Genomic DNA, 26,764 nt, shown 5'->3' on the forward strand with positions numbered 1-26,764 from the left:
GGGACAGAGTATAAATATCTCAAGACCGAGCCCAATGCCCAAGTATTTTCAACTCCTTAAGCTGTTGAAATTCTCTGTTGAGGTGTACTCTCAGCTCTTCCTCTAAGTCTCATCCTGCGAACCCTAGATTAGATTATCATCCTTATCTATATATCAGGTTTCAGATCTCAAATCTCTGCAGGGTTCTTGAGTCTCCATTCAATTTTCGCCATTGAAATTGTAACTTATTATTCCTGGAGAAGATGGAGAGAGTTCTAACGGCGTCGGAGAAACAGAGTATGGTCTCATCCTTCCTCGAGATTGCGGTGGGGCAGTCGGCTGAGACAGCAAGGCAGTTCTTACAGGTCAGTTAGATTTCAGTTCTACTCTAACTGTTAACTGCTTGGTTGTTTAATGATACGAATCCCTCATTCCTTGCGTTGATGATTAAGAACATAAGATGCTGAGTGGAATTAGTTAGAGGTGTTGGTGGTTTAATTTAGTAGTTGTTAACTTTATAAAATAGGGCATAATCTTCTTTTACCACTGTTGATTTGATAGGATCATACAGTTTGAAGTGTTTTGTCTTTCAATTGATGGCCATAGAGGTCGCAGTAGTATTGTGGTGCATGAAGAACTGATTTTTCTGAGATTGGGTTCTAGCCCAGGCAAGAAATGAACGGACATTGGAGGGATCCTTCAATATTCTTTAAGTCTTGAAACTTGACTTGAAATGATGTTACTAAGGTAGCTTGGTTATAACAACCCATTTTTTTTTTTTAATCCGTCCTTTGCCCTTAGGTTGACTGTTGAACTACATAAACTAATGGGGTATATCTTATTAGGTGTCTTACAAAGGCTTCAGTCTTCAACTTCGTATTGAATGGCTAGCTTACCTACCTTATTGATGAGGCAGTTGTTCTAGATTGTTATGAAAATGATTCCCCCCTCCCCCCCACCCAACCAACCCAAAAGAAAATACCACTGGCTGCTCCTATCTCCCTGATCCTAGAAATCACTTCTCATAAAGGGGCATGGTAGTATAATCCTGATACAAGTGAACCAAATCTGAGTCAAAGAATATCTATGTAATTCAAAACCAGACGATGTATAGATGTTCTATTTAAGCACTTTCTCTGGTTATTTCACTGGCATATTATTAATCCTTCTTCCCTTGGGAAGGAGGCATTTATAGCTTTTAGAGTATTCAACCTACCTGATCAGATTTTGATTTTCCCATTGGCTTTATACAACAACTTGACTGCGCCATATAATAACTAGTACTGAACCCCATCACGCTGTCAACTTTGGCCACTAAGTGATGCAGCTGCCTGTATCCCTATAGTCACAGTCTTCAATTCTGGAACTACAAGCTGTGCTATGCATATAGGCCCCAAGAAAACCCTGGTAGTATCTCCCAGATGGTTTTTAAGGCTCCTTGCTTACTGGTGTCCCTTGGGTTGCCTAATGAGCTTCCTTAAAATTCTGCAGCAGGGTTTTGGGGGTAGTAATGAAGCACCAAATTTTCATCTGCTGGACTGATATGATGTAATTGGAGGTAAGTTGGTTACAGTGATGCAGCTGACCCGAATCCTAGATTTGGAATCACCGAATCTATTGGCTGCTACGTAGGCCCAGGTCTAGGCTATTTTCATGACAAACCAGGGTCTGAGAAGCTTGCTAGTTGTATGTTTCAGCAGCCTGCGATGGGAGAAAATAAAGAGAGTATTGTAGGAAATAAGGGAGAGAAAAGGAAGGAAAAAACTAGATCGATAGGGAGAAAGGAAGGGGTCGATCTGTCTAGGAAGAGGGAGACGAGAGAGAAAAAAGGAAGCTTTTTTGGTGACACAATTCAAATGCCAAATTGTATATTCCATTCATATGTTAGGGAAGGTTGATTATATGTATTTAAATGTTCACCAATAAAAAACAAAATAGAAACCTCCTAATATCTAACTTCCTAAAATAAATAAGGGAGAAAGAACGCTACCTAGTCGTGTGGCCCCTATGCCTGGACACAAGATGGGTTTATATATAAACCCATCAATGTTGATGCTTTTGCGCGTGTTCTCATTGGTCCCCATGCTGGTGCAAAGGCCACGTGACTAGGTAGTGATCTCTTTCCCAAGAATAAAATTAGAAAATACTATTAGGACTCTTGAACTTAATAAAACCCCAAAATAATAAATAAATCTAATAGGACTCTACTACTCAAGACAAAACTAACAGCTAAGGACTAAGCCCCACAAGATCACCATCTTGCTAGGATCCATTATTTAAATAAGCTCCAATTAAACTCCCTTTTACACGTATGCCAATGGGCCCGAGTAATAAAAATAAATAAAATGCTACAATACTAATTGACACTTACTAAAGACTCAAACAAATTAAAAAACTATCCTATTTCTCTTGCCTACATTTGTGCGAGATGAAAGTCTCATGCACGGTTTTGAATGAGGGGAATAAGTGAGGAATCATCTTTTTGATAGCTCTCCCTCTCCAGGTTTTTTCCACACCCAAAATAGCTGCTTCAGCTTCAGCCACCCAAAATTTTCGATTTTTTTTCTTCTCATCAAACTAATGGTTGGAAATCCTAGCTTTACAATACAATCAAGGTACAAAGTAAAAATCAAAGGTCCAAAGTAGAGGATCAAACCACATCCAATGGTGGTGATCATGATTCTTCTTCATACGGTAGTTTGGTGTTTTATCATAGGGTACGAGATTGGCATTAGCAACTTGCAAGTCATTCCCAACCTTTGAAAGTGCAGGTTTGCACCTTTATAATGGGCAACCAGTGGTAATTTCCTTTTATTTGTGCATGTAATTGGACTGTGAATGTAATAATTTTCAATGGTCAATGATCAATGATCAATGATCAATGGTTGTATAGCCATTGGGACAGCCTGATCTTGTAGACTGTCATATGGCAATCATATTACTGAGTTGAGCCTTTCTTTTCTTTCAATTTTATTCACTCTTAATTTTTTTCCATTGTTCTATAAAATATGCCAGTTTTGGAGCTTTATGCTGGGTTCTTATGGTGGCAGGCCACTTGTTGGAAGCTTGAGGAAGCAATTCAGTTATTCTATGTTGGAAATGATGGTGGGGGTTTGCCACCCCCTTCCAACTCTTCACCAACCGAAAATTCTTCACCATTGCCTGAACAAAGCCTAGGGTAAGTTGAAGAGAATCCATCCTTTTAAAGATGGTCTGCACGAAGTTATCAGTGATGCAGAACAATTGAAATCAGAGTAAATAGATATATTCACACAATGATGAAAAACTAGGCCAGCAATGGATTATTGTTCTGCTCTGTTAGTTTTTTTTTCTTTTGGAGGTCGTCAGAAAATTTGATTAAGGTGCTTACGTTTATGTCAAATTAGGTTTTTTCTATTTTGATCTCAAATTATGGATATCTATTCATTCTGACCTCAATTTGTTATCAGTCAGTTGTTTTAGTTGGTCCCATAACTTATATTTTTTTAATCAGTTAAATCATTTATCGAAAAAGTTTACCCCTTGTAACTGGTCTTTTAAAGTTTTCTTTCTGTACCTTGATTCAGTGGACCGGCAAGAAACCTTGAAAATGTTGGACAAGATGATGGAAGTGAAGAAGTACGGCCTCCTCTACCAGTTAAAAGAGAGGTTCTGTATGATGATGCAATATTGTATAGGTGTTTCTCAGCCCATCTTTCTTATATGTGTTTGAATGCGAGTGATTGTAATTGGGACATTTGAAGGCAGCTAATAGATGCCTTTTTCATTTTGAAATTAACTGCAATTTTTGGTATTAGATTATGGGCAACAGCAGCAAAGTATTTTAAACATCCTCTGTGCAGAGAGTCAGACAGTTAGGTACAGAGGATTGAGGTAGGTTTAGTTCAGTTGCCAGTCTTAAAGAGAAAAATGTTATATGAAAAAGGCTAATAAATGTAGTACTGTATTTGAAGATTCAAAACAGTACCCAAAGACAAGATCTGTAATCAAAGAATAAGTTCAGATGTGGGAGATCTATGTAACAGCAAATCAAATGGTCGGAACAGACTGATATTTGAATCAAGTTCAATAAATAAGGGACAGAGTGTTTGCTGAAAATCTGAGATTGATCCAATAGTTAGTAGATAAGCAGTTATGGCCTAATCCTAGTTCTAATAGGAAAAGGGTGAAACAGTAATTTCAGTGACCGAAACAGAAATCAGAATTAGAGTTTGAATTCTGTCAATTGATTCTGCATATGGATAACAAACAGATGATAAAACAGTAGCTCAATAATGCATAAATCAGTAACTAGGAGGGGGTAGGGGTAGAATGAGAAATATCAAATATCTCAAGATCAGTAGGTCATAAGATTACCAATCTGAAATATATTTAATGAATTAGGATGATGAATACTCGATCAAAATATGGTATGATTCTAATGGTCGGATTGCTCTAAACAGAATTTATGCCAAAAAAAACCTAGCATATGAATTCTGGCTAGAACAGAATTTAAGTTCAGAACTAGAACAGCAAATACTAGAAGATGAATTGCAGAAAATAACTAGCACTTGAACTTGTTGATGGAGGGGAAGAATAGTATAGGGATAGAACAGCTGGGCTTCACACCTCAGGGTGGTTTGGACTTTGGATGGACCAAACACCAACCAGCCTTGATTGAACACAAGGATTCCTTGATCAAACGCAAGGGATTTCTTCACAGCATGGAGAGGAATGTCAGAAGCTTTCCATTGATCAAAATTCGTGTACAATGCTCGCCTCCCTTACAGACTTAAAGAGGAGACTCAAAAACACACTTAAACACTAAATAGGAAATGCCTAACCAATCCTTAACTAATTAGGTAACGTAAACTGACTAGGAAACTGAAATAATAAAGAAAATGATTCAAAATAGGATCGGGCTTATAGAATCCTAATCCAGCCTAACTAAAACACTTAATAGCAATTAAACTAAAGAGATAAAGACACTTATCTAGCTAGTCCTGTATGCCTAGTCTCTACCCATATTATAGGCCCATTAAAGTGGCCCATTACAATGAGAAGACATGGGATCAAAGGCCCAACACATAAATAAAGCTTATTTTTAATAAAATGAGCCATTTTAGGTGATCTAACTGTATCACTAATAATAATGGTTCAAACTCAGTTGCCACCGAGATTGGCGAAAAGTTGAGAAAACCCTTCGAATTGTGATAGCTAAGAATAAAAAAGCACCTATATAACATCAAAGTTGTAATGTAACAGTGAAGAGAAAGAAACATCTGAAAGGATGACTGAAGGAAGAAGTTTAGCAGTGGTGTTCTTGATTCTTTGTATGTGTAACATTGATGGCTTCCTCTGCATTGCCATATTAAGATGACATCACATTATAGATTAGTAATGCCTTGGCATTTCTTTTACCTCTACATATGTTTAAATGTTCACAACACATGTTGCACCAGAACCTCAAGGATGGGATATCCATCACAAGAAGCAAGTTCATTGGTTGCTTTTCGTAATTTCGGTGAGGAGATGAAACGTCCTGGTGTTTGGGAATCAGACCAAGGGGCTGCATCCTCAACAGAGAATTCCCAGGATAATCTTGCTTCATTATATCGTCCTCCTTTTGACTTGATGCTCCATGGACCTTTTGACAAGGTAAAATTGATTTTCCTTGATTCTCATTGAACTTCATATTTCGTCAATATCATTGATCTCTTGGTAGTTTCTGCTTCTACTTCCTATTTAGTTGATACTTTCCTGCAAGGAAGGTTTGAAGTATCTACAGGTGTCCCATGATATGGTAAATAAGTCTTATGCATCTTATGGTTCACCAATGTAATACTGACAACAAAACAAAATGTTCCTTTTAGCATCAAAGGTACAGAATTAGTCCATTTCAGTATCCAATATGTTTCTGTATGAACAATACAAGTGGTAGTAGCAGCTGGGAGGTCTTCTAGATTCCAATATTAGAGTCATTGTTTTATCTGAAATCTAGAAGAGACATATCCAGTCAAAGAAATCCTATTTTTTCAATGTATTTTGTTTAGAGTTGCCTTCCTATATCTCATTATTTGCCTTTTTTTTTTTGGTTTGATAAAGCACTTTAAGTTTGTTGTTGCATGGATTTTTTGTCGAAGTAGGCATTATTGATTTATATTTTCGTTAGTATAGGTTGCTAGAAAGTGTAACCTGTACTGTTTGTACGTTATATCTGGTTATATGCTCTAAAATATGTTCACATTACTGAACAAGATCTCCACATGTTCCGAGTTTGCACGTGTCTAAGTTCCTGGCACATCATAGTGCATTTACCCATATGTTCATATCAACAATATGCAACTTTGTACTAGTTCTGTGTCTATTTGCTGGGTCCACAATAATTGACAATTTGAGATTCTTCTTTGTGATCTTATAGAGGCATAATTTTAGCGCTCAAGGTACTGAAGCTAGGTTGAAGACATGTTTTAGTATCAGATTCAGTTTTGTTAGTGTTAGAGGTGTTATGATATTTCAAAATACTGCTATAATAACTAATTAACCTGATAACACATTATACTCACACAAATTGCATGTTAATTAAGACGGAACAAAAAGTATATAGCACCTCTCATTACTCCTTCAAGTATAGCGTGCGTAGAAGTTAAATCGTCACGTAAGTGACGACGGGTTGTTTACATTGATTTATGTTCAAACGAATCTCTACTTGTTCAGTTAATGGGATGATGTTTCTGCCACATGGAGGGCTGTTTTAGCCATCATAGCGTCAGATAGCTAGGGCATCTAACCATATGTCAAATTTGTGGGTCGTTTCAGCTTTATGGTTTGATAATGATTGAGTGACATTGCTTCTTCGGTCCGAACCAAGGAATCCCTTAGATATGATGCAAAATGGATCTTGTTCTATCGTTGATCAGAGATTTCTATAATCCACCATTTGAATTTTTTCTCCCCCTTTTTTTTTTCAGCCATTAAAATGATGGATGGCTGATTAAACCATTCTGACTGTCGGATATAGAGAGGAGATCATGTTGATTGGCTGATGCAGGTAAGTCACAAGAAGTGGGTTTATTTTGGTTTGATGCAGCCATGCAGGATTTGAATTGGTTTCTATTTGTGTTGGGCCTTTTCTCCAATGAGTTTTCAACGTAATGGCTACTTTTTATTTTGGATGAATAATAAATTCATTACCAAGAGAGAGAAAAGAGAAGGAATATTCAACCCCTAGGGGCAAGAAACCAAGAAAAAAAGGGAGTGGGGGGGAAGACCCCAAGAGGATGCAATCAGCCGGTTCTGAGGGGAGTCACGAGGTTGCCGATAGGGAAGCGAATGAGCCTTAGAGATGAAATCAAAGAAGATGGCAGTCCAAATCATGTCAAAAGACTTAGAATTGGTAGTCCAGCATAGATTACGCTCCTCCCAAAGATGGTTGATGGTCGCACAAAAAGCGAGCTTTTCCACAATGTCACATATAGAGGAACTACGAAGGTTATGTCAACCCAGATCCATTCCTCCTTAGGGAGAGAGTTCTTCTCTCACCAGGCCAGCATTTAGAAAGGACTTTCTACCAAACAGTGGAAGAGAAGGGGCACTTGAAGAAGAGGTGATCGGAGTCCTCAATCCCATTCCAGCAGAGGCAATAGGACAGAGGGACATTGATGTGGCATGGGAGGAGTAATGGCCACTTTAATAGGCCTATTATAGGGACATTAGTTGGGAATATGAGAATTACATAATTAGTTATTTAAGTTGGAGTCTAGTTAGAATAGGACCTGTTTTAAGTCTTTTTTGTGTTAATTAAATAGCGAGTTTGATTAGCAGTTGGCTTGGTAGACTTTTTCTAGGCACGTTGGGAGTGAATTTTAATAATGAAACTTCCCGTTTTATGCAACTGTTAAATTTGGATTCAGTGGTTCAACTTGGATGGATTCTCAAGGGCTTTTGGTGGATTCCAAAAGCCACAGCAAGTGGATTCCTGTACCTTCTCTCTCCCATATTCTTCTCAGTATTCATTCAAGATAACCAAGTTTCCAGGTCAGTTTTTTTGTTCTTTTTAGTAGCTGGGCGGTGCCCCGTTTTCTGGGTAATTTTTGGCTAAACTCTGCTATATCTTTTAGTATTACCTCTCAGATTGATCTGGGATCAAGTATATAAGCTTCTGGTCTTGTTTTCTTATGAATTTGCGTAATAATTTCTAGTTTATCAGGTTAAATCAGTAGATTCAGAGCCCCTGCCCAGTTTTCCCTGATATATATCATTCTATCAATATATATATATATATAAATTATATTAATAATGTAGAACCAGTCCAACTAGGAACCAAGTGTACAGGAGGATCAATAAACTTGACAAACAAGCAAGTTACAGCAAGGACTCCAATGAAGAACTGAACCACGGGGTGTACGGTTGCCTTCTCAAGTCAACAACTGATGTAACAGCAGCAACCTCTATCGCAGCAACAGTTGAACACTATCTCTGAGAAATCTAGCAACAAGTAACCTTTGAATAAATCTTATATTTGCAGACAACACTCAGAACAACAAACACTCACAGGGTTTCGACTGGGAGATAGGAGAAGATAAGGGAAAAAAAAGGGGGAAAACAAGAAATATAAAGAAGGGAATGGGGAAGGAGGATAGGATGGGTCGAGTCTCTCACTCTTCCCAGGGCATCTCACCCACGAGGTCTCTCACTTCACTGCATCTCACAGTTTCTGGAATAAGCCAACTCTGTTTTCTTTCTTCATCAAAATCATGGGCTGTAGATCAGTATTCTTCTTTTATTTATAAACTTTCAAATTGATTACAAATTTGGTCCTACCTTGCGCAAAAGCTCAATGTTGGGAATGTATCCTCAATACTTTGAGCTTTAACTGATCAGCGATGTCGCAAACAATGATGTCCCAAGGTGCCTCTTTAGAAAAAAACATTCCTATGTAAATTTTCCAATTGTTTTTCATCAAAATCATTCTCTTTTGCCTTTAATATTCTCATCTCTGTTTTATTTGAACATGGCTTCATTGTGGGTAATTGTATTACTATCTATAAGTGCAGGCAAAGGTTACAGCTTCTGACCAAGACAAGTGGCTCGTAGTAAACTTGCAGTCCACCAAGGAATTCAGTTCACACATGGTATCATTCACTTTTTCAATTAATTACAAGCTCTCCTTTAAGTTTTCAGAGTTTGACATTAGTTTTGGGAATGCATTGCTATGTGAAGCTGAACCGGGACACATGGTCAAATGAAGCTGTGGCTCAGACTATTAGGACTAACTTTATCTTCTGGCAGGTTTGCGCTCTACCTTTTTTCTTTTCTAACTTGTTTATTTTGTTCCTGAATCTTCCTGTTTTGGGTTTTATTGACTTTTTTAAAAACATGAAAGTAGATTAGCCATGGACAACAACAACAGCAGCTCAGCTTTATCCCAAGTAAATGGGGTTGGCTACATGGATCCGAGTAGGAAAAAAAAAAAAAAAAAACACTTGGGGACATCCAACTTACGAACAATTAGCATTCCGGATCTTTGCCCTCCAAGTAGCTCTATAAGATGCCACACTAGGGTGGAGGCCTATATTTTGCATGTCTCTCCTTATCAACTCATCAATGGTCATTTTTGGTCTGCCTCTAGCCCTTTTAGCTCCATCCATCTGAATATGGTCAGTCCTCCGTACTAGGGCATCCAAAGGCCCCCTTTAGACATGTTCAATCCATCTTAATCGACATTCTCTGAGCTTATCCTAAATCGGAGAAACTCCCAAGTCAGCTCTAACTCGGTCATTCCTCAATCTATCTCTCAGAGTTTTACCGCACATCCATCTCAACATCCTCATCTCTGCCACACTCAACTTATCTATATTATGCTTTTTGATTGCCCAACATCCTGCACCATACATCATAACTGGTCTTATGACTATCCTGTAAAAGTTTTCTTTAAGCTTTAGAGGAATACGTCGATCACACAGCACTCTAGACTCATCCTACTTCAATTCTGTGGGAAACATCATCGTCAATCTCACATTCCTTGTTTAAGGTAGAGCCTAGATATCTGAAATAGTCACTTTGCAAGATCTCCTTCCCCTCAATTTTCACCCCTTCGCTATCAGTCCTCAATCGACTAAAGTTACACATCATGTACTCCATTTTCGTTCTACTTAAGCCCTCTCAATTCAAATGTAGATCTCCAAAACTCCAACTTATCATTAATCCCTTCCACGGTTTCACCCACTAGGACAATATCATTAGTAAAAGGTATACACCATGGTATCTCTCCTTGAATATTCCTGGTTAGATCATGGAGTCAGGTGGTAAATCAAGAAGTAAAACTAAAGAATCAAAATAAAAATATTGTATTGTAATTGGACCTAAAGTTATTACCCCTTCAGGAAAATAGACCAAATGGAATCGGCTTGAATTTATTATTTTTTCTATACTTTAAATTTCTGAATTTTTTTTATTACTATTATTTATATATATGAAGTATGGTGCTTCTTGTTATTATAATTTTGGAGACAGTGCTTACCGTTTTTCTTTTCTATATGGTATGCATAGATATTGGTCAGTCAAAGCATCAACTGGTCAGCAATTTTGAACCATTGCCAGCTACATTAACCTTTAGTTAATCAGTATCATTGCGGCAGAGTTGGCTATGTTTGTTGGGATTTATTTTGGTGTTTCTTCTTCATTGTCCTTGGACGACCAAGTTCTTAATCATTAAGATGTTTAGATCATAGTCACAAAAGGCCTAACCCTAAATTGTAAGAAATTGATTCTACTTACGAGCTCTGAACCATTCTTTTGCCATAATTTGAAATATTTTTCCTTGCCCTTTTTAGTGTGCGTAACTGTTATCTTTGCCAAAAGCAATTAATGTAGGTTAATAAGTATAGTATTGGAACTGGATTTGGATTGGGTAAAAATTGAGACAACAGAAGCCATTATTCCTCTCTGGCTTACATTTGTTATTCCCGTTTATTCATTGCTTCTTATTGCGGTAACACATTGTCTTGCTTATACAGTTCTAAATGATGTTGTGATATGTTTTTCTTCCTAATTCTCATCTGAATGATTCTTTATTTATTTTGTTTCTCAAACTATCTTCTCCTGTCTTGTCTCTATATGCATATTTCATTTATTGACCTAGAAATATCGTATGACAGAGTCCATAGAGAGTTAATTTGGTGACTTGGAGAAGAAAAGTGTTTGACTAAACATTTGGACATAGTTAAAGATATATATATATATATATATAAATAATACAATAGTGTTGTGACTAGTGCAAGAAGTGCGAACAGGTGTAGCGTAGTGAACTCCCATTTACAATTGGATTACATCAATGATCAGCCTTAAGCCCATATTTGTATGCTTTAATCATAGATGAGCTGACTAGAGACATTCAAGATCAAATCCCTTGGTGTATGGTTTTTGTTGATAAATATTATTTTGGTGGATTAAACGAAAACAAACATAAATGCCAAGTTGGAATTATAGAGATCAACCTTGGAATGAATAGGTTTTAAGACCGTTATAACAAAATCAGAGTATATGGTGTGTAACTTTAGTAATAATAGGACTGATATTTTCATGGAAAAAATAACAGGATTGATAATGAGGTAGTGAAAATTGATGGTAAGGAGATAACGCAAAGTGAAAATTTTATGTATCTAGGTTCAATCATAAATAAAGAAGGAGAAATAGAGGATGATGTTGCACAAAGAATTAGAATAGAGTGGATGAAGTGGAGGGGTGCATCTGTAGTGTTGTGTGATCGATGTTTTCTTTTAATACTAAGGAAAATTTTATAAGACAAATATTTAACCATCAATGATGTATGGAGCTGAATGTTGGGCAGTGAAGAAACAACATATAAACAAACTAGTGTAGCTGAAATGAGGATGTTGAGATGCATGGGTGGTAAAACTGGAAAAGATAAGGACTGAACAAATTAGAGCTAATTTAGGAGTAGCTCTGATGCATGATTAATGTAGAACTAGGATTGACAAGCAACCTAATCCCAACTGCAGGATTTTATAACCAAAGAACAACCATAAAACAGACCATTCATATAGTGGATAATCAGATCAGAAAATAAGAGAACACAGATTCTATCGATCTTAACAGCAAGAATTCTCTGATCAAATCAATAGTACTGATAACACTTCAATTAGGTTCAGATCAACTGACTACCATGAACCATAGTCCAAAGAATATAAGAGAACACAAATTCTATCGATCTCAACAGTAAGAATTCTCTGATCAAATCAGTAGTACTGATAACAGGGACTGATAACACTTCAATTAGGTTCAGATCAACTGACTACCATGAACCATAGTCCAAAGAATAATAGCAATTGAGAACAGGTCTACCGATTTCAGTCTTAGGTAGCACAGGCCACTAGAAGACAAAAAAATGGAGATTTTGAATATCTCAGCAACCAGAGATCAGAAAGGGCTCAGATCTGGATCGAGTTCCTCCTTGAGTGAGGGGTACCTTAGGTTCAAATATCAGCCAAAACCAATGAAGGACAAGGCCTGGGCAGAATCTGAAATTTCTTCACCAAAGGCTCTATCGCTGGACAGAACTGACAAAAGAATGGATCTAAATACCTATGACAGCAGACCAACACTTTTAACACCTTGTAGCCTTTAGAAAGGATGAGAGAAATAGCTTGAAGGAACCTCTTGGGTTTCACACCGCAAAGAGTCAATTGGATCAAACACCAATTCCATCAGCCTTGATTAAACGCAAGACAACTCTTCGTGGAGAAGACAATATAATGTAGACTAGGATAGGGGTCTAGCCAAGTCTCAACTGCAGGAACTTTTAATCAAAGAACAACCCAATACCAACCAACACAGACCAATAAAAATCAGACCAGAAAAATATAAAAGCCAAACCAGCAGCTATTGATCTCAATAACCAGGGACTAATGGAATGATGAATTAGGTCTAGGCAGGTTCTGAAACTTGCTAACAGAATCTGCAATTTTCTAGATAGAACCAGAAAATTATGCTCACCGATCCTCTTTCTCTGGACAGAACTGAGAAAAGAAATTAATTAAATATTTGTAACAGTAGATCAGATCTGGAACACCTTGAGTATGGAAGAAAACAGAGATAACTAGAAGAGAACCTCTTGGGCTTCACACCGCAAAGAGTCAATTGGATCAAACACTAATTCCATCAGCCTTGATCAAACACAAGATAACTCTTCATGAAGAAGACAATAGCAATAACCATTAATTTTTTTTTATCAAAATCATCTAAGCTTTAGGAGCCTCATTTTCTTTATTTATAATGTTGATGGGGGAGGGAATTACAAAATAGAAGGTTCCTCAAAAAGGAAACCAAATATTCTCCTAATACAATAGTTACTAAAAACTGAAATTAGAAACTAGTTGAAAAAGGAAACTAACTATAATGACTTGACTCAATTAATAACTTGACTCCTAAGGAAACAAATATAACTCAAATCAAACCCAACTAAAAAGGAAATTAAAACTAGTAATCCCGTCTTAATCTTAGAGCCCCTCTTTTAGACCCATAACAACACATATACAATCCAACCCTAGGCTTATTCCTAATAAAACGAGCCTATTTTGGTTATTAATTTGCATCACAATAGAAGCAGCCATTAATTTGTTTATCAAAATCATCCTTTTATTTGGAGCCTCTTCTCTTTATTTATAATGTTGATGGGGGAGGGAATTAAAAAATAGCTTGAAAAAATTTGTCCTCAAATTTTGCAGTGATGAGGGGGGGGGGACGACATGTGCGTAGCAGACGTAATTGTTATCATGAATCTCAAAGACTTGTTGTGGAATGCTCTAAACCACTACTTCATCGTCCACGGCTTCAATATTGTCTACTCTATTCTCTTCAGTGGAGTCTTCTTCCATGGTTTCAGTTACCAAGACATTACTTGTAACATGAATGCCACAAGACCCATTATCATATGCATCACCATCATCAAAGATATTAAAATCCCCATCCTCAAGCGGATATGGATATAGATCATGGTCTACCTTATCATGTGCCTTTTTAATTTCAACAACGGCATTTGTTCTTTGACGATGTGGACAAGTCTTCGTATAGTGCCCAACCTCTTGGCAGTGATAACATTGCACTATATTGCATTAGTCATAGTTGTCTTCCTTTTGTCAGAATGTGGAGGAAATGTGGCATGTGTAGGAGTTGTAGTAATAGAGTTAGGTGCTGGAAAAATTTTCTCATGCTTTCCCGCTTGAAAACCAAACATTTTACCTTCCAGTTCTCTATTAATTCCTCTGCCCAAAGAGCCTTGTCAAAGCAATCTCTCATTGTGTACACATCAGCAACACCAATTCCCTTATTAATCTCAGCTCATAATCCCAGTCGAAACCGAGAGAGTAATTGCCTTTCATTCTCCCTAATGCCATTGCGAGAATAAAGTGCATCAAATCTGTTCATATACTCTGCAACAGTCATAGTCCTCTGACGAAGAGAATTCAGCTAGTCTTGTATACGAGCTGTAAAATTACGTGGCAAGTACTTGTCAGATAGCTCTTGCTTCATCTTCTCCCAAGTAGTTGGTTCTCTACCACGGTCTTCAAGCTCTTGCTCATAGGTTCTCTAGCAATAACGAGTAGCCTCAACTAGCTTAGCACGAGCTAGTTTAATCTTCTGTTCCTCAGGTAGATCATAATAGTCAAAGTAGTCATCCAATGCGGCTACCCAATCATAGAACAATTGGGGGTCATGTTTACCATCATACTCCTTGAGGTCAAGCTTGACTTTCTATGAATCTCCCGAGTATCGCTGGTGTGTAGGTCGTTCAGTGTCAAAATAACCCCTCATATACTCTTCAAAAGTGGGTTGAATTATAGGGATTCTTTGTGGTATCCTCATATTAGGGTTAGGCCTACTGTTAGCCAACTGAGCAACTAAGTTCATAGGAGCTTCCACTTCAAGTGATACATGAGTTCCATGGGTAGGTTGTTGTTGTTGGGTCTCCACAACCAACAACCTTGCATCAAAAGTTTGTTGTTCAGTCCTCATAGCCTGTAACATCTCCATCATAGAGGCTATAGAGGTCTTAATCTCAACAATAGGGTCGTTCTCTGCCGTGGTCTGATGCATGATTAATGTAGAACTAGGATTGACAAGCAACCTAATCCCAACTGCAGGATTTTATAATCAAAGAACAACCATAAACCAGACCATTCATATAGTAGATAATCAGATCAGAAAATAAGAGAACACAAATTCTATCGATCTCAACAGTAAGAATTCTCTGATCAAATCAATAGTATTGATAACAGGGACTGATAACACTTCAGTTAGGTTCAAATCAACTGACTACCATGAACCACAGTCCAAAGAATAACAGAAATTGAGAACAGGTCTACCGATTTCAGTCTTAGGTAGCATAGGCCACTAGAAGACAAAAAATGGAGATCTTGAATATCTCAGCAACCAGAGATCAGAAAGGGCTCAGATCTGGATTGAGTTCCTCCTTGAGTGAGGGGAACCTTAGGTTAAAATATCAGCCAAACCAATAAAGGACGAGGCCTGGGCAGAATCTGAAATTTCTTCACCAAAGGCTCTATCGATGGACAGAATTGACAAAAGAATGGATCTAAATACCTGTGACAGCAGACCAGCACTTTAACACCTTGTAGACTTTAGAAGGGATGAGAGAAATAGCTTGAAGGAACCTCTTGGGTTTCACACCGCAAAGAGTCAATTGGATCAAACACCAATTCCATCAGCTTTGATCAAACACAAGACAACTCTTCATGAAGACAATAGCAGCAGCCATAAATTTATTTATCAAAATCTTCATTTCTTTTAGGAGCCTCCTTTTTATTTATAATGTTGATGGGGGAGGGAATTACAAAATAGAAGGTTCCTCAAAAAGGAAACAAAATATTCTCCTAATACAATAGTTGCTAAAAACTGAAATTAGAAACTAGTTGAAAAATGAAACTAACTACTAATGACTTGACTCAACTAATAACTTGACTCCTAGGGAAACAAATATAATTCAAATCAAACCAACTAAAAATGGAAACTAATGAAAAATGAAACAAACTAGTAAACCCGTATGCAGCCTTATAGCCCCTCTTTTAGGTCCATGAAAGTGGTCTCTTACACTCAAAACACATGGGATCAAAGGCCCAACCTTAGGCTCATTCCTAATAAAACAAACCTATTTTGGTGATTAATTTGCATCAATGATAAGTTGTAAGAAAGTTGTTTGTGGCCTTATCTTTCGGATGCGACCTTAGGGTTTGGAAACCTTGTTAGGGTTCTCTATGGGCACAATTGAATAAATTTGGAGTATAGTGGTAAAATAGTAAATGTTCCTGGGCTTATAATGGAGGTGGCAATCTGGTAAATAACCAGAAATTTGAAGGTGCTAATTGGTAGAGATGGATATAAAGGGAAATGACATTTATTTAAGAAGTGGTAAACTAGGAATAAACACAAAATAAAGGACAAAGAGATAAAAGACAAGAGGGGAGGGAAGGTCACCTTGTACCTCTGATGTAGTACCAACAAGGGTTTACACAAAGAGAACCAAGACCAAGGTCGACCCAAGTGGCTGACTGGGTTGACCCAGATCTGGTCCAAGTCAGCCCACGATTTGGGCTGCTAATGGGTTACTGATTAGTTATTTAGTTTATATTGTGAAGACCTAAATTAGTTTCTAATTTCAAGTCATTGTTAGTTTCTAATTTCTGTCAAGACTAGTTTCTATTTTCGTTAGATTCTAATTTCTAGTTTTTAGTAACTTCTTGTAATCAGTTTTTAGTAACTCTAAGTTACTATTATTTATAAACCCTCCCCATCATTATAAATAAAGGAGAGGACTCTTTTATGAGCCACGATTTTGATTATTAAAAAAACAATTCTCTTGTTGCTGCCGCTGGGTATCCATGGCTATTTCCTTGTGTTAGATTGAGGAAGAAGGACTTGGTGTGCGATCCAAGTGACTCCTTGCGGCGTGAAGTCGAGGAGGTCTGCTTCTAGTGATTATTCTCTTTAAGTTCTTTGTTTATTCTCGAGGTTTATCAAGGCTACAAATCAGTATGTGATTTCTGAACTTGCCTAGAAAATTCTGCAAAAACAGAGCATCCGCCCCTAAGGAATCTATTACTTGTTCATCCACAGAGTCCAAATACAGAGCCTTAGCTGATGCATCAGTTGAACTTACTTGGTTGGAATCTCGTCTTGTGGAACTTGGTATTCCTCTCAAGCATTCTCCAATTTTGTTGTGTGATAATATTGGGATGACATATCACTCGATTAATCTAGTATTCCATGCTCGTACTGAACATGTTGAGATTGACTTCTATTTTGTATGTGACAACGTTGCTAAATGAGAGTTGACGGTTCAATTAATTTCAGCGGCAGATCAACTATTATGACTAAGGTTCTATCAATAAAACGGTTTCAGTTTCTACGTGACAAGTTAAAGATATGCTCACTTGCCCCTTCAACTTAAGGGGGTGTATTGACTAACTATTGGGTCACCTTCTCATGTAATGCAAGCTTTCCTATTTTGTTTATCCTTCTCATGTACTGCAAGGCATTCCAATTGTAAAGTTCTCTCTTCTTTGTATTAAACAATACTCCCATATGTAATTTATGTTAAGCTAATGAAATCTAAAACTATGAGTTATAAAAAATAAAAAATATTACATTATCTATCCCAATAAAGAAAATATATATCTACCAAGCCAGTTTGGAGTTTGTCCAAAAAGTCGGGTTGGTCCGTTTTCATCTTGGCTTTGGATTTGGCTTCGGCCTCAACTTTGACACCAGGTGTGGCCGTCCAACCTTTTTGTGCTACTATCAACCATCTTTGGATGGAATGCAACATCTGTAAATGGACCCCCAAATCCTGTTCTAGGACAGATTTGGAAAGCTATCTACTTTGATGTTACTTCCAAAGCCCAAACCCCCCCCCCCCCCCCCGGCTGGTCGGTCTTGTCTTTGCATTAGTTTGTTTTTGTTATTTTCTTGTTCCCCCTAGGTTGGCTTCTCCTTGTTGGCTTAAGCCTTCCCTCCCCCTTCTCCCTTGTATATTCTCTTCTCTCCTTGGTAATGAATTATTTATTCATCCAAAAAAAACACACACTCATGCCTAATCACCGCATCATAACCCATGTAATATGGTGGTTAATGTATTATGTCTTCCTTATTCTCATTTAAATGATTTTTATTTCATGTTTCAGGCTGTCTTCCCCCCTTCTTGTTTCGATATCCAAATTTATGCCTCACCTTTTTCATTTTGTAAAAAAATTAAAGATGGAACAAAGAATGATATTGTTGACTTGTTCAACTTCAATTTTTTTAATTTTTTAATTCTTTAATTTTTCAACTTTGCTTATGCAGTTGCTCACATATATGTTGGAATGATTAATATTATAAAATCAATTTTGATCATATTTACAGACAAACAGAATAACTGTAGATGAATATTTTTAAATCTATTTTTGATCATGTTTACAGCTTTACAGCCAAACAGAATGAACATATTATGCGTCCACTCTACTTTTTTTCAGGTGGTTAATAATTCATATATTCAACTTTGCACGTGTTATTCCTGTTAGAATGGTGAATAGTTCTGTGTATGCGTGATGAATAATTCTCGCAGGGATGAGACTATAATGGAAAAGTTTGTTTTCTTGTTTTATTACACTCATTTTTCTCGTTTCATTTCATGTGCATGAAAATTTTGTGATTAATATAGGTATATGATGATACTACTGAAGGCAGGAAAGTCTGCACTTATTACAACTTGGATTCCATTCCTGTGATTCTTGTTATTGATCCCATCACAGGGCAAAAGATGTGGTCATGGAATGGAATGGTCCATCCAGACCGTTTGTTGGAGGTATGATTTGCATAATATCTGGATATATTTGATCCATGCCACAGATACCTTGACTTATTCAGGAGTATTTAGTAATCTCAAATTCTCAATTATCAGAAGTTGACTGTAATTTTCTTTTTCCATTAAGTAGGTTCGAGATAAAGTTTTGATTCTTTTCTACCTATTATGCCCTTTCTGTAGGATCTACTACCTTATATGGACAGTGGCCCCAAGAACCACCATATCGCTCATCCGCATAAACGTCCACGTGAGAGTCCACAGATTTCTACCCAAAAAGCACAAGGTATGATGGGTTAGCATTTGATTGGTGTTGTAAATTTTCATGGTGCAGCCTTTGGTTCAGAAGTATTTACACTGATGAGAACAAAAACGCAATGAAAGAAGTGAAGTATCAACAAGCTGAAGTTTTTTTCCTATTACACCTAATTGTTTTCTGGCCAGGAAAGCTACGTGCCAGCTTAACTCTTTTTCGTCTACCACCTGTGAATTTTTGAGACATACTACATCTGTAATGCATATTTTCATCACATGAAGAAGGGTATGAACATTCGTGTGTTTGACATTCAATGTTTATATTTGCCTTGTACATTACTTTTTTTTTCTTTAAAGACCTTCGATGACATGCAATGATGGGGTTAAGAAACCTCAGTCAATCAAAATCACTTGGGTAGGAACCAAACTAGAACTGGAGATCCAATAATGTTTATTTTATTTTTCTCCTGCTGCCAATGAACCAACAGACTCTGTCAACCTCTCTCTTATCTTTCCCATTTATCTTGAAACTTGGAGGCTTGTTCATTAACTATTGAGCAACCCACATGCAAATCCACGGCTCAAGATCCAAAAACAGCCAAGGTGTTTCGAACTGAAACTCAATCTGTTCTTCCTCCTTTCTGCCAAGGTCCGTTTCAGGTAACCTATTTGTTTTCTTTATTAGTTTCTTAGGCCTGTTAATGTTCGACTTTGATTGGATCAGTAGTTGTGATTCTATATCCAAAAGCCCAGTTTGTTTGGATATCTTGTGAGAGAAAACTTTCTTTCCAAACAAGTTCTCTTTACACTGGTCTGCTGCTAAGCCTGCTATCATGAGGCTGAAGGTGACCCTTACGAAACAAGTTTAGTGTTTTGAAACTTGGGTTGCATTACTCTCTCTCTCTCTCTCTCTCTCTCTCTCTCATGTATACATATATGGGGAAAAGAATGCTCCCCATCGCACAGCTCAAGCGCCAGCACAGGGGCCAATGAGGAAACGCACATGGGTATCAACAGCAGGTGGGTTTTTTGGGATTTCACAGGGGTGAGGGTGTCATTTTGCTGCTCTTTGTGTGCACAGTGATGTAAGGTTGGTTTACCTAGGCAAACAACCCGCCAATAATAATAACAAACTCCAAAACTGATTCAGATTTGATCACAGAACAGAGAACCAAAAGGAGAAAACACAGAGCCTAAACTAGGGCTGAAAACCAAGGGAAATAGAACTCACAAAACAAGGCTCAGTTGAGCTTCAACCAGGGTCGAGTACTGCTGGAGGTATGATGTTGATCCACACCCATCATAGACTGGCACAGGGGGAGAGCCCAGCCCAAAGTGGGTTGATCGAACTCCACTTAAGTGGTTATTAATATATTAGCTTATTTCATCAGTTAGTGAGGCCCATTGGGCCCATCGATTTACTCACTTAAGTGTTTAAGTTCTTAGTTAGAAATAAAATCCCATGTGGCCCATTGAATTAATTGTAATCAGCCCATTAGTGGCTAGTAGCTAATTAACTAGTTAGTTACCTATTCCAATTAGGTTTCTAGTCTAGTCCTAGTAGGAGTACAACTCCTAGTTCTAATGTGACTGCTAGTAGCTAGTTTCTGCCCTCTATCTATAGAGGAGCTCTTGTACTCATATTTCTCAGATTTGAATAAAGAATTATTGCAGTCAATTGCTTAAACAGCCGGGATTTCTGTGGGCGAGATGCCCGGGTTGAGATAGCAATCCCACCCACACTTGTTTTGCTTCTTTTCTTCTTATTCTCAGTTTACTGCTGTCTATTACTTACTGTGAGTGCTTACCATTATTGAAAGAACCAGATCTGTTCAGACCTTCAAAACCAGAACCGACCAGCATCAGTGGAGGATATAGGAGAGAGATCGATCTCCTCTTCCTTCCCCAGTTGACCTCTGATTTACAAACCCTTTTCAGAGGGTGTTCACAGCCATCCAAGGATCACTCGGTTCTCTTCTCATTGCTGTCCAAGCAGCCCTGCCTCAGTTCTTGAAGAATTATCTCTGTTCTCTCTTAGGTCTGAATTCAAGAAAGTGAATAACTCCATCACCAGCCATCATAAGACTTTGATATTTGGGGTTTTTATACCCTTACCGGGACCTAAAACCGACCAGGATTCCAGCTCAATCTGAGCTTCACAGACCCAGCCACAGGTCTCCCTCTTCAGCCCCATCGCAGGTCATTTTCTCTCTCCTAGCTGATTGGGTTTTGTCTGGGTTTTTGTGTACTGATTTGTCTTTTCTGTTGGAAGGTTAGTTCTGGTTTATTTCCCTTGTTCTCCTAATCTAATTCTGGTTATTCTCAAGTTAGTTTTGTGTTGTGTAGTCTTGTTTGGAGTTGTAATACATTGGGGGTAGTTACTTTTGTATTCTACTTCTACATTAAGGTATCCCTAAAACAGTCCCTAAACTATGGCTGAAAGAGGGTCAACTGAGAAGGAAACAACAGCAAACTAACCTGACCTAAGTTGGGGTTTCCAACAGGTTATGGGAGAAACCATGCGGCTTCCACAAGGGGGCTCCAAATGCCCTGGAATACTGGTCGAAGGAGCCTCCTAGCTCAGTGGACAGAACCCTAAATGGTCCCTTGAATCTGGGCTGCAGTTGAGGTGTTCCAGTGGAAATTGATCAAGCTTGCCTAAACCTTGACAATGGAGAAATCGATCCTTGATCCTTTCTGAACTTCAAGCAGCTTCTGTATACTGATCTTCTGGACTTCAATCACCTTCAATAGACCCCCTCAAACATTCTTTTACAACAGTGAAATAAAGAAGGAAGTAGAAAACAAGGATGGAGTTGGGATAAATGTGGGTGGGATAATGGCTATCTCAGCCGGGCTTCTCTCACCCACAACTATCTCATCTGTTTGATATCCTATCTCAGTAGTTGGAGCAACAATAGCTGCAATTCATCAATCTTTTATTAATTGTAAAAGTATTACAATGGTCTCTTGGCTCTCTCTTAAATAGACAAGGCACAACCATGCAAATTAGAAACAATCCAAAAGGTAAACTAATCTGAAACTAGCTTTAATGTCTTTAGAAACGTAAAACTAACTTGTACTCTAAGAAATCTTAACAGACAATAATGGGGACTTCTAGAAGATTAAATTTACTCAGCTAACTTATTGTTTGACTGGTCAAACACACAAAAGACTAAACCTTGCTTCTATGGAGATCGTAGGTCACAATATGGAAGCTTCTGGACAGCAGCTGCAAGCTGGATTGATGGGCTCTGTTGGGGATCTTCTAGAAGACCAAAATAGGGGCAAAGTACTGCAAAAATCTGGGGTCCATTATGCTGGTTCGATGGGCTAAAGTAATGGACCAGCATAGGCCAAAACTGGGGCCAGGCTGGCTGGCTGGCTTTCTTCCTTCTTCTATAGTGCAGGCCACCATGGATGTCTACATCACTCAGGGGTTGTGTGATCAGGGAGCTTTCATATATATATATATATATATATATTAAGCATGTTCGTGGGCTCACACACACCCACACCCACACTCACTAATCCTCTTTCGACCTGATAGTGGTCTATTTTAAATTTTAAACAATAATACTCATTACTCATTACTATGTTTTTGCCTTTGAACCGCAAGACTTGAGAGACCATTAGAACCATTTAAGAAATTGAAAAATGACCAACCACACTGCGCCCCACCAAAAGCAGTCCCCATTGCTGGGGATTTTGCCAGCTTCTTTTTAATTGTCTGATATGGATGGTTCCTTTTATTTTTGTTTGAATTCTCTGGTATTTCTGAATCTCTGATTTCATGACTCTTCAATATGAAACCTTTTGTTTTCTGTGGTTATCTTGATCACTTGAAGTACAGAATTCCTTCAATTTTTGAACCCCTTTGAGATTGAACTCTTAAAGTTCAATCCGACATCTGAAGCCTAATCTTCTCTGTTTCCTGAATTTTCTCAGTCCATTATTTGTGTGTTGAAATTCTCACACAGGGATTGCTCTCTTGTAGAACTCATGTTTTGCTCATATCCAACTTTTCCAGTGTTCAGAACTCTCGTGCTCAGTTGTGCAAAAGACAAAAGCTTTGGTAAAACATGCATAGCTTCAATCCTTTTATTGTGAAAATCTTAGCTGGGGCTTCAGATCCTGTAGGGTTCTGTGGAGCTATATTTAGACATGTGTAGTGGGATAGAGGAATCATTCCTGCGTAAGAGATTGCCAAGACCAAGAATTAGCAGACTGGGGCCAAGTTATTTACACCCCTCCATCTCCCAATGAAAAAAAAAAAAAAGATTGGAGCTGAATCTGCTATTTTAATTGGGGAGGTAAAGCTTGGAGCTGAATCTGCTATTCCTGCATGAAAGTTATGCATGTTTTACCAAAGCTTGTAAGAAGGGTAATGCTCGAAACTTTCACTTGTAACTTGTAAGAAGGATCCCAGTTTCCTTGCTTTGTTATCTTTGTAGATCAGAGCCGGAGGACATTGAGCATCTATTCTTTGCTTGTCCTGTTTCCTATTCCATTTGGAGCCTGGTTCTCTCCAAATGCTGGCCTTCTTCGAGAAGAATTTTCCCTTTCCACAGGGAATGGATCTGGATGGATATGACATTCCATGGAAAGACCATTTGTAACTTTGTGGGCAAGCTCGCCTTCTGTGCAACCATCAACCAGATCTAGATGGAGAGAAATCATAGAAAATGGACCTCCAACTCTCGGCATCTTGGAAAGATTTGAAGCTCCATCTTTTTTGATGTTAAAGTTAAGATCTTAAAGTTTCCTCCTATGGTCCCCCATCCCCTAGAAATGATCATATTGTAACTTCCTGGGTGCTTTCCAGCTATGTGTCCAGGGCCCCGGATTCTCATTGAGATTGTTTTTCTCTCTTCTCCCTTCCCTTCTTAGGGCTTGTATATTCTTTCTCCTTTGGCTATGAATTAAATTATTCACCCCAAAAAAAAAAAGGTTAAATTTTATTCTGTGAGGAATTTTATTAGTTATGACCCATTTGATGATCAATCCTGATTTGCTATACATGCTATGATGATGTCTGGAAGTGATACCACAGAACTGTTTGTACATGATGCTTTAACCGAGTCACAGTGTACTACAAGTCTATGCTAGAAGGTTTGACAATGGCATGAATGTGTTAGGATCTAACATGTGTGCAAAAAATCCAATTTGATCTATGATCATGCGTGTGTTGGACTCGGGGAATATGCATCTGGTTCTAAAGCTATATTCTGATATTCCCTCTTGACTGTCCTTTGGACAGCCTAAATCAGCAATTAGAATGCTATGAATTATCATCTTTACGATGAAAAATTTCAAAATTACTACATTTATTTATATGGATTCTGAATGTGTAGAATAGAGTTCATATGATAGCTCATTGTTGATAATGATATAATGTTAAACAGTTGTAAATCTAATGATTTGATGTGTTTGAATATGTTTTCAAACTAACTCTGTCCTTCACCCTTTTTTCTGCTGCATATGTCTGATTTAATGGAACTGTTATTTGGAAATTTATTTCTTTGACCCTCTTATCAAATCTTAAAAGTCACCTGAATTCCAAAAAATGTGTCATTGATCTTTAATGGATTTTTCTTCTTTCAAAGCACTGGAAATTTTCTTCTTCTTTCATTTCTTTTTGAGATTTTTGTATTCATTCTTCTTTTGTTCTTCCTTTACTTGCTCTATCAGCCACAGATGATGCTAATGAGGATGAAGAATTGCGGCTAGCACTAGCAGCTTCTTTGGAAAGCAAAAAAGAGACCCTCAACCTTGCCTCTACCAATGCATCAGCAGCAGATGATTCCAATGCGGACAAGGAGGCTGAGACCTGCTCTACCAAGAAGTATACATATCCATCTCTTCCTGAAGAACCCAAAGGTGATAGAAACCTCCTTTGCAGGGTTGGAATTCGTCTTCCTGATGGTCGTAGGCTTCAGAGAAATTTCCTTCTGAAGGACCCAATAAAGGTATGAATTTTCAGAAAGTTTATTTTTTGTATGTGCACCATAGTTTTTTTCCATTGTCCTACGGTTACAAATGTGACAGCCATGGTTTCCATAGGTTTCCTTTTCACCATTGAGCTTACTGGATGCGATACTTGTGTGATTGTTAAAGTGTTATATCATACAGGAAGAACACAATTGTTGTGATGGTCATGTCATATTTTCTTTCTTAATGAATTGAAGCTTATTTGGAACAAGCTGATCACTCTGGTAATTGCTGTGTGTTTTATGGTTACGTTTGTTCGTTGTTTCAGTTGCTGTGGTCCTTCTGCTACTCTCAGCTCGAAGAAGCAGAGACTCGCCCATTCCGCTTAACACAAGCAATCCCAGGAGCTTCAAAGTCTCTGGATTATGAGAGCACACTAACCTTTGGGGAGTCGGGCCTTGCGAACTCGATGATATCAGTTACGTGGGAATGAAATAGGTTGTATTAATCAATTAAAAAATAATAAGAAAAGAAAGGGTCTTTTCTGTATTTGGGAACTAAGAGCTTTTTGTCTTCGGCTGCTGAAACTGCAGGTGAGAGTTCTCTGGGTTGCCCATTTATGCTTTTTTATGACCTTTGTCCTTGTTTGACGAAGGGGTTGGGTGTTGGGGTTCTTTCATTTTTTTCATTGTACATATATATATGTTCTCTCACAAGGCTATGGCTACGGAATCTTTACTTCCTTTTCCATCCTTGGATACTTCTCCCCTATGGTCTTTACGATTCCATCTAGTTCCAACTTAAGGAAATGGAAGGGAAGTGAAATAAATTCAAAATTGATTTTGAAAACTTTTGTATTCATTTCTTTTCATGATTCTTAATTAAATTTAAAATATCTTAAAAACCGTAAATTACATTTAAAAAACTTGTAAGCTGGTCGGAAGCTATCAATGTCTCTAATCTCTGAAGTCTTTTGATTTCTTTTCTTATTTATTTTTTTTAAGAGAAAAGAAAAATAAATCCATTACACAGATAAGATGGAAATTGTGTCATTGTAAGAGTTTAGGTTAGTAAAACAAAATCGTTTCTCTATCACCCAAGAAACAATAACTTGCAATGGAAGTACAACGTCATTGCTAGGCCTATGATGAAAAAATAATTGTTCCAATTCATTTGAGTTGTTCCAAATCTTCTTAAGTTGACATCTTGTCTCTTGCCTGCTTTATGCCCATGGTTCTGCCCTGAATACATGCATCATTAGTATTTCTTGTAATCATATAATTAGCACTTAATGAGATATCATTTTATACAAATAGCCCATGTTGAATATTGATGGTAGGATTAGTGACTCACACAAATTAAAATTGGTGGGTTCACATTAGGAAAAGTTGGGTGGAGGAGAAGCATTGTCAAAGGATTTCCCTTGGGTAGGGATGGTTTGATGCATACTTGAGCAGTCCCTTGCTTCTTCACATTGGTGAAGGACAAAATATGGATTTGGAACTAAATGAAATATAGCTTGATATCTTGGTGTCTTCGGTGAAGGAACCTGTAACTACACAAAGCCAAAGCCCTTCATTCCTCCTCATATGTAATTAGTCTTAAACCACCATCGAGAGAGGGAGAATGTAGAGGTTCAGCACTGCGAGCTCCACGGCTCGTAGGTCACATAGAGGTTTTTCCCATGCATATCCCATTGTGTTCTAACCTTCAATGCCCTTGGTGCTCTCATCAACGGTG

The 26,764-nt window shown here is 37.8% G+C and overlaps 1 protein-coding gene across 1 annotated transcript; it reads left to right on the plus strand.

Annotated features, from left to right (window-relative positions):
• Window positions 1-22: 22 nt before the first annotated feature.
• LOC122084995 (plant UBX domain-containing protein 7-like) lies at window positions 23-25,772 on the plus strand. Its single transcript, XM_042653417.1, has 10 exons — window positions 23-344; window positions 3,030-3,157; window positions 3,546-3,656; window positions 5,421-5,616; window positions 9,015-9,092; window positions 9,181-9,249; window positions 18,698-18,841; window positions 19,022-19,124; window positions 24,785-25,062; window positions 25,353-25,772. Exons 1-10 carry the CDS (start codon window positions 243-245, stop codon window positions 25,515-25,517), a joined length of 1,374 nt encoding a protein of 457 aa, XP_042509351.1. The 5' UTR covers window positions 23-242; the 3' UTR covers window positions 25,518-25,772.
• The last annotated feature ends 992 nt before the right edge of the window (window positions 25,773-26,764 follow it).

The sequence above is a fragment of the Macadamia integrifolia genome, chromosome 1 (assembly GCF_013358625.1).
Source record: "Macadamia integrifolia cultivar HAES 741 chromosome 1, SCU_Mint_v3, whole genome shotgun sequence".
Taxonomy (NCBI): domain Eukaryota; kingdom Viridiplantae; phylum Streptophyta; class Magnoliopsida; order Proteales; family Proteaceae; genus Macadamia; species Macadamia integrifolia.